This window comes from Tetrao urogallus (genome assembly GCF_951394365.1).
Source record: "Tetrao urogallus genome assembly, chromosome: 1".
NCBI lineage: Eukaryota > Metazoa > Chordata > Aves > Galliformes > Phasianidae > Tetrao > Tetrao urogallus.
Genome location: NC_136813.1, coordinates 70262988 through 70273425, shown reverse-complemented (window position 1 = coordinate 70273425; position 10438 = coordinate 70262988). Strand labels below are relative to the sequence as shown.

Sequence of the window (10438 nt, the reverse complement as noted above, 5' to 3'; positions counted from 1 at the left end):
ACAGTTACACAGGCAGCATATATGCTTGCAATGCTCTCACTCAGAGATACACACATAAGTTCTCCTTGATTTTTAACATTACAATATCATCATTTCTGGTGGTGGCTGAGCTACGAATTACATTTCTTGGCAGATGTCTTTTGGTGCTTCTCACCCAAATTGTTGGTAATATTTATAAAAAAAAAAAAAAAAAAAAAAAAAAGGAGAGACTCAATTGCAATAATTAGCAAAGTTTCTTTATGCAAAAACTTAAATTTTCATTAAAACACTTTTGAACAGACCTTTCAGTCGTTGTTCAAAAACAGCAGAAATGTATCCAGCAACATTTTCTCATTAAATTGTCACTGCTTTGTCTCCTCAGCATTTTTTTAGGACTGTTCTCCAATGCCAGTGTTTGTTTTGGTTTTGTGCCTGGGGTTTTTGTTTGTTTGTTTCAGCCAAGTTGGGCAATAATCTGTCAGATGGGCATTCAAGGGGATGCTGTAGAGAATTTGAATGGGAAAAGCAAGTCTGAAGGAGAAGTTTATCTCAAAAGACTGAAACTGCTATTTCTGCAAAAAGGTGTCTTCCCCGTCCCAAGGCATACAGGGCATAGCAAGGAGAAAGACAGCACTAATGGATTAGCCCAAATGGGAGAGCAGGAAGCAAGGTGTTCTCTCTGATTAATTTCACATTGGGAACTGCTCTGTTCACCTCTCCAGCAAAGGCCTCAGCTCAGGAGGATGAGCATCAGGCCTTTGTTGTTCAGAAAGTGGAAGGAAGTGGTGAAGTGACCACGTGTAGATATTTTTCTTTTCTGCTAGAAGTGCTGTTGTGAATTCAGTTCCTACTGGAATAGATTTGGCTTTAGAAAAAGTAACAGAGGGTGGTGACACACTGCAACAAGTTGTCCAAGGAGGCTGTGGATGCCCCATCCCTGGAAGCATCCAAGGCCAGGCTGGATGTGGCTCTGGGCAGCTTGATCTGGTGGTTGGTGATCCTGCACATAGCAGGGGGTTGAAACCTGATGATCATTGTGGTCCTTTTCAACCCAGGCCATTCTATGATTCTATGGTTCTATGAAAGCTGTGTGTGTGTGCTGTTTCCCAAGAAAGCTGTAGAAGAAACTCTCGCTTGGGGCCGCTCTTAGGATCCCTCCTCTCTCCCCACCAGAGCTCCTATCATTTCTGCTCCCTTCACAGACACTATGGCAAGGCAGGCAGGAAGGAAGTTGATGTTTGTTCTGAGAAGAATGATTCTTTGTTGGTAAGGGGTCTTCAGTGATGTATACAATTAATCTCCTGTCAGCTTTGCCAGTCTCAGGAGGACTCTTGGAGACTTCTTCAGTGGTGTGAAATGTTGGCTGTTCCCATGACATTCATTTTCTGAATCTGCATTTGGAAAAGCCACCTAAACCCCATGGATCTTTTGCAGGCAGAGCCCACTTATTTGTACCAAGGCCATTTTAAAAGATGTTCTGTACAGGAGATTCAGGATTTTCTATGTCACAGAATGTGAGGAGAATGCTGTAGAACTTACCCCAGTCTTCAGAAATGTCTCCGTGCTGAAACAGTCCCAAGTAGGAAAGCCATTCTCTCTGGAGAATTCTAAAGGTTTGACTTTTAACTCCTTTGATTGCTATTGCCTGACTAAATCATGAGACCTGGCTCTTTAATGTGGCTACAGATAACAGTGGGTGTCTGTGTGGGCTGACTGCTCCATAGGCTCTCTGCCTGTGTCCTCTTCCATGAAGGAAGGCGACTGAGTGGGCAGTCAGATGTGGTTGTTTTTTTAGCTGTTATCAGTATTCTCCCCAAACCAGCTGCGGAAAAGAAGCTGACAAACAGCTATTTTCCAGGACTTACCACAGTGATAGCATCACGCTGTGGACTTTTCCCATCAGATTTCTGGCATTCTCAGGAACCTGTGGTCCCAGCCACAGCCAGAGGAGACAATGAAGGTATTCTCAGCAGTGACATCTCTTGCAGTCCCTCTGGCACAACACTGCAGCTGTATGGATTGCAGAAGGCCTCAAAAACCCTTCCAAGGTTTTGACCTTTCTGTCTTTCCCTTCAAGATACTGTTGAGAGTTTTTCAGGAATAACAACACTGTGCGTAGGGACACAATTCTCTGTTGGTTCAGTTGACATAAAGAAGCACAGGGAAATAATTCTGGTTTTGAACAGCAGGACACGAGTGCTTCTCAGCTAAAGCCCTTCTCACATTTGTTAAAGCTTTTTTACTGTGATGAATCACCATCACTAAGGACAGAGATGCCACTTTGGTCTCAGTTTGTAACAGGAAGGACTTGGAAAGAGGTGAGCAGAATCTTTCCTCAGTCTTCTGTATTGAGGTAAATACTGATGATTGACACAGTGAAGTCAAGGCTTCTCCTATGAAGGCAGAAGATGCTAGGCTTTGCAGCAGGAAAAGAGGCGATAGCTGCTTTCCTGTGGCTATTAGGTTTTGTGTTCTTTGGGTTTTGTGAATGTATTCAAAAGGAAGTAGAAAACTATCTCTAAGGAAGCAAAGATCTTCCTTCCTGTTGGGAAAAGAGTCAGCGAGAATGACGAATTCCTTGCCAAGTGAGTCATTTCTTCACTTGAGAGACTTCAAAGCTTTAAATACTGTTTTTCAGAGCACTGAGCTTCAGTATAAATTTGTGTGGGCTTGTAATGGATGACATTGATCTTCCCTTTATGGGAAATGATGCATAGAAAGACGGCAGGGAAGTGGTTTTGAGTGCAATGCTGCAATATTGCACCTTCCCAGAACAGGTTTAACAAATGCCCTTTTATTGTGTTGCTCTCTGACAGGAGTAAGAAGCAAGTGCTTGGGACTGCTCAATGCTTCAAGTGTTACTTGTCAAATAGTCTACAGGCTAAGTAAATATTTATAGGATAAATAAAGTAAACTGCAGGTTTAGTTTGACAGTAGTACATTTTCTTGAAATGTGACTGGAAATGATGTGACTAAAAGTAGGACGATAGCATGGAATTTATTAAGAAGCAGTAAAGCGGCAGCTTTTACATAGTGTTGTGTTAAAGCTTTAGCCCTGCAGTGGCTCTCTCATTTGCAAGCTTTCCAGCATTCCTTTGAGAAGCTGCAGTGAAGACCTCTGGTGGTTTCTGGTCTTGTGAGAGCTGAATATATTTGTTCTGCTGCTTTCAACTCACACGTTTATAGGGAATTCATTGTATATTAATGCTGGACAAACTTCAGGGCATAAACTGAGACAAAAACAGAATTATTTTCTCTTTCTTGGGTATTTGATAGCATGATAATATGCTGATCCTGCCTGAGGGAATGCCTATAGAAAAGTCTTTGGTGAGACCTTACAGAGGCCTTCCAGTACCTGAAGGGCCTATGGGACAGCTGGAGAGAGACTCTTTGTCAGTGGTGATAGGGTAAGGGGAAACGGTTTTTAATTAAGAGTAGATTTAAGTTAGATGTTAGGAGGAAATTCTCTACTCAGAGGTTGGTGAGGAGCTGGCACAGCTGCCCAGAGAAGATGTGGTGCCCCATCCCTGGAGGCGCTCAAGGCCAGGTTGGGCAGCTGAGCTGGTAGAGGGCAGCCCTGCCCGTGGCAGGGGTTGGGGCTGGGGTGGCTTTGAGGTCCCTTCCAACCCAAACCATTCTGTGATGCTGTGATTATCATCACGCAGGACTTTCTAACAGGTGATTTGTCCCAAACGTTTCATATCAAGTTCTTAAATACCTGAAAATTGGATACTGTGATATGTAAGACCATGTGCGGTCTTTGCACTAATTCCTTTTGAAGGCTCTTAAGAATCTTTAAGCCTTAGCTTAGGCAAATGGTCATGTGGTACATGGTCACAAAGCAAAAATCCCATGTGCACTGTGGGTCCCATTCTGTGGAGGAAAACCCAGCTACAAATCAACATGTAGGCTGTTAAAGCTCAGAAACCCCACTGTGTCTTTGAGGCACTGGTGCTGTGATGCCCAGGCCAGCAGAGGAGCTCTCAGGGAATGCCACAGGGGCTCTTGGAGGGGACAATTGCAGGAATCTTCCTTTCCTTGGGAATCTGAGCAGGGACAGGCATCCTTTTTTTCTTGATACCTCTGGTAATGGCTGAAAAGAAGAATGGAAGCCCTAGGGCATGAGCTGGAATATTCCAATGTCTTTGGAAAACCTCCAGTTGCTCAAGCAGGATTAAATTTAAGGCCTTAACAGCTTGAAGAAAAGATTAACAATATATGTACATCAAGCTGGACTCCAATGTATTTCATATGAAGAAATTGTTTCTTTTTTAATTACCTTAACCCAGCCTTAGTCAAAATGGTTCCTGAACATCTGCTCAGGCCAATGCTCAGTACTGCAGCCTTCTGCACTTTTTAAAATGATGGACTTCGAAAAACTCATCACTGGGGGAAAATAAAACTGAACAGTTCAGTCACCCAACCCCAGCTCTCAAGCACGGAATGCGAAACTGCCAGGAAAGAATAAGGAACAACACGCACAGAATTCTCTAATATCAAAATATAGCAATTTATTCAAGACACTGAATATGATCTGTTGATTCTCTCCTTAAAACAAATGAGCTACAATACACAAGGTGAATTTGAAGAAAGTGTGGGTGGGGGAGAAACAAAATAAGGGTTGATGTTGTTTCAACAGAACCTGGGAAATGCTGAAATGAGAACCAAGTCTGGCTGCAAGTCTGACACAGACAATAAAAACTGCAGAAGCCAGAATTCAGAATTTCAGTGAGTGGCTGAAAGAACATTTCTGCAATTGACAAAGAACCACATCTTTTAAAAAGGCAAAAGGAGGAAAAAAGGAGGAAAAATTAAAAAGGGAAAAAGAAAAAAGAAACCCAAAAACAAAGCAGACCCTTACATTTGACAAAGTGCACTTCACTTGGCTCTAAAATTAGCTATTTTTTCTCATTTTTTTTTAACAAATTAAAAGGAAATTTCTAAGATGTAGCATGGGGTTAATGTGTGTATAACCCTGTAAGTCAGGCCCGTTAGTGCCCCATAAGGGACCCAGTGTTTTCTACATAAAAGATCCAGTATCCTTCGAGCCCACAGAGCGGAGAGGTTTTTCACAAATTGTTTTTTTCACTTCAAGGCCAGTTCCAGACAGCCAGCAATGACAAAAATCCAATCAGCTTCTTGATGGTTCCACAGTCCTGTTTGGTCACTTAGGTGGTTGTTCTTTTTTTTTTTTTTTTTAATTCTCTCTCACTAAAAAAAAAACACCTATAAACAAAATCCAAAATTACTGCATGAGAACATTGCTCAAGTCTGCTGGCCTGTTGTTTCATGCTATTCTGTTCCAGGGGCAGCCACAAAATGGCAGTGTTAGCCTAGGGATGTTTCTTCAGCAACAGAGGAAAGTGAGAGCAGTCCCAAAGGCCTAGGTTTAGATTTTGCCTTGAACTGATGCCTGGAGAATCCTTCTCACTGCCTATGTCCTAAAGGCACCAGCTTGCTGGGACAGGATTATCCTTTGCAACTACATCTTTAGCTCTCCTCAGACTCAACAGCTGCACACTTTTTATTTGAAAGCTACCTACTGCAGTATCTCAGGGATCTTCCAGTCTTTAGGGAGGGGAATAAAGTTTTGTTGGCTCGTCCAACATGGTGCTTGCCAATCTGATGGGTTTGTCCAGAGAACTCCCAGAAGGGCAGCCTCCCTCACAAAGAAGCTTTGCGAACCTACCCATATCAGAATTTTCTTGGCTTCTTACCTCCATGCAGACTGGCAGAGGAAAGACGTCATTCTCACCAGCAGTTTGCAAAAAGGAGAAAGAAAAAAGAAGTACACACTGTTGACACTGCTGAGGTATCTACAGTATCTATTTCTGGAACAAGCACAAAGCTCAGGCTGAGCAAGGAGGCAGCCATGTGGCACAGCCAAACTCAGATTGAGCAAGCCCATGTCTTTGAATCCTGAGGTCTGGCTGAATTCAAGCATTGCACAATGGGCAACAAGAGCCAGCCCAGGGCCCCAGCCACTCTGCCCTCCGCTCTCTGCAGACTGGGAACTTTTGTGTGATGTTCTCAGAAATGCCACCCAAAAGCAGCTTGGGAAGTTAACCATGTACATGCAACGACTCTTCTCCAAGCATCAACCCAACTGTGCTTTAGAAAACCACATAAAACCTTCATATTCAAATTCAAGTCTCTCTTCTAGTAAGTACTCTTTCGTAAATAGTGACTTAAATTAGCAGGAGCACGTAGCTGCTATAAAACAGTGCAAAGCTGTTTGTGCTCATTTACAGCCACACTCCTGGAGCAGGAATCTACAAACTACAGAGACATATTTGACACTGAAAACAGTCCTCAATACCGTCCAGTGTCCAGTTCTCTGATACAAATTATAAACAAGCCTAATTGTAATTAGTAACCAAAATACCATACAGCTGCTTTCCCCTCAGACTAATTAGCACTTTTTCCAGCTACTTATTTTCCTTATTTTCTCCTTTCCAAATACGTATCTTTAAGAAAAGCAACTGAAGCTGGCAGTGCCTGGTTCCACAGAAAGGACTCAGGTACTGTAAAGATTCAAGTACAAAGAGAGGAAAATACAAGAGAAAAAAGGAAATACAAATTCCACTATGCTGTTGCCCAGTGGTCTTGCACCACCAGTTCAGTATCAAGGCTCTTGTTTGATTTTTGCTCAGATCAAATCACTACTTCAGCAGCTGTGGTCAAATCAAAGGACAGATTCTGTGTTACAGAAATAGTGACTTTGGGTGGAAATGTGCTGTGCGATTTTCAGTTCTCAGTTTCCTTTTCTCTGTCCTACAAACCCTTACCTTGCCTGCAGGCTAGGGAGGATAGCAGCTCAGCTCAGGCAGTTCTGAGGATCTGTCTGAATAACACAGCCACCAACCGAAGGCTGCCTCAGCATTTACACCACTTCTAGCAAGCTCTGCCTTTGGCTTTCCTATACCTTTCCTGCATCCATCATTTGCTCTTACGGTACAGAAATCTTCATCTGCAGATGTCTAGCTCACAGTAAGGAAATCATGTCCAAACTGGATAGGTGGTACTTCAGAAGTCTTTATTGTCGTTCTTGCCCACTATAACTTTATCATGATATATATGTTAAGAAATATAGTTGATATATTGTTTATCAGGTCCTCATCAAATTGAGAGTTCTACGAATTCTATGTTGTCTTTTGAGCACTCAAAGCTAAACCTGTCTGGACAGACAGTGACCCTCCATCTGCAGACCCAGAGTCTTTCTTGACACATGGAGAACACAAGGCAGAGGGTGATGCACTTCCAGATGCAAAGGAAGAGCCCGGTTTTAGGCATGTGCCGACCACAGATGGTCAGGAGTGTGGCAAGAGTCCATTCTTCAACATTGATAGCCACAGTCAATGTATCTTGGTCCAGTTGGTCCCATTAAGTCACTGACTCACTGGAATAGAAACAGCTGATGGGATGACTGCCAAGAATAGTGGAGGGCAGCACTGCCCAACAAAGACACAGGCAGCCAAACATACGGTCTGTATGAAATCTGAACTGTCTCTTGAGGAAAGAAGATGGACAATCATTTTCCCCACGTTACTGAGGATAAACAAAAATATGCACTCACAAAACTGAATATTGTATTTATGGTCTCAAAGCTACAAATTCCTTTTAATAAGCGCAAATCATCAAACAGCCACAAAAGTGAAAAGAGATGTATAAATCTCTGGCTGCTGGAAGAGGTCTCTTAATAAATGACTGGCATTTATGTTATCAGATGGCGTTTGGCCTTACAGCACTTTCTGAGAGAGAAGACAAAAAGGATACTGCACCTTTCATGTTCCTTGGAATCTGTCATTATTTTTCCTTGAATTACACAACTGGTCTACATTTGGTGGCCATTTTCAGCTTTTAAAACTGTGTTCAACATAAAAAATATTTTTTTTCCAAAAATACACTGGGTTCTTTCTGTTAAAAGTCATCTTTCTCCTGTAAAAATCTTCCCCAGCACTGCATTCTTATATAAAGCACTTATTACACAATTTGCTCAAAGTGCCCTTGAGACGCTAAGATCTGAAGCATGGAGGATTCTTTTTCTTTTAAACGGAGAGAAAGAAAGGAAAAGAAACAGAGAAGAGAGGAGAAGCAGTCTGTCAAAAATTTTCATTGTCATGTCCACCTGGCTACATCTACTATGGGCATACAGGGAAAAAAAGAAAAAAAAAATGGGCAAGAAGAAAAAGGAGAAAAAAAAGGAAGGAGAAGTTGGGAGTGGAAGGGAGAAATAAAAGGAAAACAACAAAAGTTCATCCTAAGCCTGGGATCCTCCAGGCTATAATATTCCAGCTGATAGAAAAACCACTGAACAAAAAAAGTAGTCTAGAAAATAGAAAGTGTTGTGATTACAAAGTTGAGCATTTCATCAGTACAAACTGGTCTTTGAACGTCCTTTGGGAGAGCAACTGTAGTGTCCAAATTGGAAGGAAAAAAATACAACACCGCATGGAGGAGGACTTTTTTTTTTTTTCCCTTTTGGTTTATCACAGCATTTTTCTTTTTTTTTTTTTTTTATTAATTTTTTTTTGGCACAGCTTTTTTTCCCAGCCATCAGAGCAAGTTCTCAGACGCAAACCAAACAGTGCAATGCCTAGCTGGTGGCTTCATGCTTCCAAGGCTGAATGTTCCAGGTGGAAACCATTCCCTCCCCCTCTGAAGTGACTGTGTTTTTACTCCTTGATGAAGGTTACGGACAAAATGCTAGACACCTGTGGCCAGGGAGAGTTGGTTTCACAGTACACTCTAACTTTGTTCAAGTTCGTACAGTTCTGGAGCTGTTAAGAATAGTTTTGAAGAGTGCTTCTCCCCACACATTCACTGCTGGTCCATTTGAAATTTCTTCTAAAACTTCACTTTTACTTCCGCAGATCTAGAACACAAACCTAGAGAAAAAAGACTCAGGATTAAGAAACATTTTCAAAAGTTATCTGGAATTCCTACTTATATACAGCCCAGAATACAGGCTGATCAGCCAGCTGTGTGCTATACTCCCAGGCTTCAAATCAAGTCTGTCTTGAGGACCTGTTTACATGCACGCAAGCAAGGGGACAAAACAGAAGTAGAAAAGATACACTGAAGGCTTAGATGGGATTGCATTGAGTTACAAACAAGCATTCTGGTAGCACATCCTTCATACAACTATATGCTTTATTTAGTTGCTTAAACCCTTCAATTTTTGAAGTATTTCCAAAATATATGCACAGGCTGGTCAGGCACGACACAGGACATACAGCAGATAAGTGCCCAGTTGGAGCAGCTATTGGAAGCCAGGCATGGCACCAGTTCAAATGGTACAACTCAAATAACTGAATCGTGTTCTATGTGTACCCTTCATTAAAAACAGTGGAAAAATATTACTCTACAGTAGAGTTATGCCAGCCAGATGTGTAGAAGAGTCATTTTAGTTAATGTATAGCATCCATGTGTCCTTCACAAGCTGATCATGCTTTAACTGAATTTTTTAACAAGTAACAAAAAAAAAACTGTACTGAATAATTAGTTTATGTTCAGCAGTAGCTTTCCTTTACCACGGGATGAACTTGCTGGGTATTGTACTGAAAAACTGCTCCCACAGGTACTATTCAAAGGTACGTTTCTTCTGTGGGGTAAAATTAGAAAGCCCCAGACCAACTCTGAGAATGCGTGATCACTCAGTAAAAACTGACATTTAAGAACACTACCGCTGTTCTTATCAAGTACGTACTTAAAATTCATCCCCATCTTTGACAATATTTACCAGTTCCACAAGCACTCTTCATTTTCAATAAAAACATCACCTCCTAGCATACAAAACCTTTCAAATCAGGAGCAGTTCTAATATACTCCACAGAAGTACTTATTTCTGTCTGGAGCTGTCTATACCTTGAGTCCTGTCCAGAAAAGGCAACATGACATACATGTTTTTCACTGACACTCTCCAAAAGAATAACTGCCTCTCAACATTTACAACGTGGAAAGCTTCTTACCGATCCATCTGATGCGCTTGCTCCCACTTTGTCTCCTCTAGCATTCCAGCAGACTTCAAAGATGCCTCCGGTGCCTCGGTAGCTATGTACTAGAGTTCCACTCTACAAAGCAAGAGAGCATGCAAACGTTCAACACGGAAGTTCCTTCTTTTTCTGTGTCACTATATTAAAGAGAAGACGGTGGTGGTGCGTGGGAACTGTTCATCTCACCTTACTACAGTCTAGTCATCTTTGTAAGATGCTAAAGTTAAGAAACTGGTCTTTGATACTGAAGAGAAACAGGCTCATCCAGAAAGAAATCTACACTATGAATCTTAAACATCTGTTTTTGTCAGCTCTACAGCAGTAAAGGTCTGGGGAGTTAAGCTGAGATGTCTCCCTCTAAAGTTTATTGTTTAATTCAGTGCTTTGGCATCAATATTCAAAACCACATCCACAGAACTGTGGAACTGTATGGCACTTTTGCCATCAGTATGAAAGAGACTGGG

General features: G+C 41.8%; 1 protein-coding gene across 1 annotated transcript in view; it reads right to left on the bottom strand.

Moving 5' to 3' along the window:
* Positions 1–8840: 8840 nt before the first annotated feature.
* The window catches only part of TBL1X (transducin beta like 1 X-linked), a gene marked incomplete at both ends in the record, with an annotated part of 52540 nt that continues 50942 nt past the window's right edge, over positions 8841–10438 (bottom strand). Inside the window, 2 exons of the mRNA XM_079547137.1 lie at positions 8841–8867; positions 9951–10052. Of these exons, the coding sequence (XP_079403263.1) occupies positions 8841–8867; positions 9951–10052 (129 nt within the window). The remainder of the gene's footprint in view (positions 8868–9950; positions 10053–10438) is intronic.